This window comes from Alligator sinensis, unplaced genomic scaffold (assembly GCF_000455745.1).
Source record: "Alligator sinensis unplaced genomic scaffold, ASM45574v1 scaffold1905_1, whole genome shotgun sequence".
Lineage (NCBI taxonomy): Eukaryota > Metazoa > Chordata > Crocodylia > Alligatoridae > Alligator > Alligator sinensis.
The window spans coordinates 144,697-146,544 of record NW_005843303.1 but is presented as its reverse complement, the minus strand read 5'-3'; the positions used below and the strand labels follow the sequence as shown (position 1 = coordinate 146,544).

Here is a 1,848-nt window from a genome sequence, read left to right as displayed (position 1 = left end):
CCCACATGCACAGCGGCAGCCACGTGTGGGACACGGTGAGCGGGGCAGTCGCTGCCCTCCCCAGCCCGGCTGGAGCCTGGAGCCACCCCGGGGCCCCGGTGCCCAGCCCAGCCGGTGCTGACCCAGGCTGTGTTCCCCAGGCCTGCCTGAGCGCCCAGGACCTCCTGGAGGTCTACGGCTTGGACGCACAGACGGGAATCTCCAGCCAGGACTTCTCTCGGCTCAGCCCGGCTCTGCTCCAGCAGCAACTGAGCGGGGCCTGCTCGGGCCTGCCCGCGGGCTCCGGCAGCAACCGCGACGGGCGCCTGAGCGTGGCTGAGAGTGAGTGCAGGGAGCCCGGGCACGGGAGTTGGGGGTGGGGATCGGGCCCCGATCTGGCCTCTAGTGGCCTGATCTGCTCTGGGCCCCTGAGTTAGGGGGCTGCTGCATGTCCCTGGTCACACGGCCAGATGCCAAGGCAGGAGACCCCCCACCAGGGCAGGGGCAGGGGCAGGGGCAGGGGAGAAGGAGCAGCCCCCGTGGCTGACGCCCGCTGTCCCCAGAGTACATCTACGGCTCGCTGGCCACGCTGGTCATCTGCCTTTGTGCCCTGATGGGCATCGGCGTGCTGCTGTGCACGGCCTGCATCAGCACCTACCAGTACGTCATCCAGACCTTCCTCAGCCTGGCCGTGGGCTCGCTCACCGGCGACGCGCTGCTGCACCTCGTGCCCCAGGTGAGCGCGGGGCGGGCGTGGGGTGGCACGTGTGCACGCAGGTATAGGCACCGTGCTGCATGGTGCGTGCCGGAGGAGGGGGGTGCATGTGTGTGTGGGATGATATGTGTGTATGCATGTATATGTTGTGTGGTGTGTGCTGGGGAAGGGGGTGCATGGGATGGCGCACATATGCACAGGTTTAGGCACATGATTGTGTGGTGCGTACTGGGGGAGGGGGGTGTATGTGTGGGATGGCATGTGTGCACACATGTATACACACATGACTGTGTGGTGTGTGCCAGGGATTGGGGGTAGAGTATGGGAAGGCACATGTGTATGTATGTATGCACGTGGCTGTGTGGTGCGTGCTAGCGAAGGGGTTATGTGTGTGGGACAGTACATGTGCTTGCATGTATATGCACATGGCTGCATGGTGCATGCTAGCTGGGGAAGGGGTATGCGTAGGATGGCACATGTGCAGGCGTAGGTGTGTGTGTGCTCGCACGTGGCTGTGTGCTGCATGCCTGTAGGTAGGGCCGTGTAGGAGCATGTGGGAGATGCCTAAGGGCTGGCTGTGTGCATATGTGCATGTAGGAATGTGTACATGTGGGCATGTGATCTGCCACCCAGTGTGCAAGGCACGACTGAGGGTGTACGCAGAGCAGCAGAAGGTGCATCTGTTTGCCTGTGTGCATGTATGTGGCTGCCTGTCTGCACCCAGGGCTGCGTGTGCCTGTACACGTGTGTGTGTGTGTAGCGTGTGAAGTGGGCTAAGCCTGTATGGGGGGGTGGGGGGGGAGGAGCGCACACAATTGGACGCCTGTACACATAAGTTTGCTGCCATTTGGCCCGCGTGCAGGGGAGGCCAGGAGGCGGGGGGGGGGGGTGAGGGAGGGGCATTGCACACATCAGGTGTGCAAGGGGTGCTGAGGCCAGCCCCTGCCCCATCTTTGCAGTTCCTGGGCCTGCACTCGCACGCGGACGATGGCCACGGGCACGAGCACGGCGCGGCGGTCGCAGGCAGCACCTGGAAGCTGCTGGCCGTGCTGGGCGGCATCTACGCCTTCTTCCTGCTCGAGAAGTTCTTCAGCTTCCTGGTCCAGGCGGAGCACCAGGTGCGGGGCTGGGCCATGGCGGGGGGGGTGGGGCTC

At 64.4% G+C, this 1,848-nt stretch overlaps 1 protein-coding gene across 1 annotated transcript in view; it reads left to right on the top strand.

Moving 5' to 3' along the window:
* Nucleotides 1-5: 5 nt before the first annotated feature.
* SLC39A4 (solute carrier family 39 member 4) overlaps nucleotides 6-1,848 on the top strand; it is a 4,200-nt gene continuing 2,357 nt past the window's right edge. Inside the window, exons 1-4 of the mRNA XM_006038288.1 lie at nucleotides 6-35; nucleotides 141-321; nucleotides 543-715; nucleotides 1,654-1,812. Of these exons, the coding sequence (XP_006038350.1) occupies nucleotides 6-35; nucleotides 141-321; nucleotides 543-715; nucleotides 1,654-1,812 (543 nt within the window). The remainder of the gene's footprint in view (nucleotides 36-140; nucleotides 322-542; nucleotides 716-1,653; nucleotides 1,813-1,848) is intronic.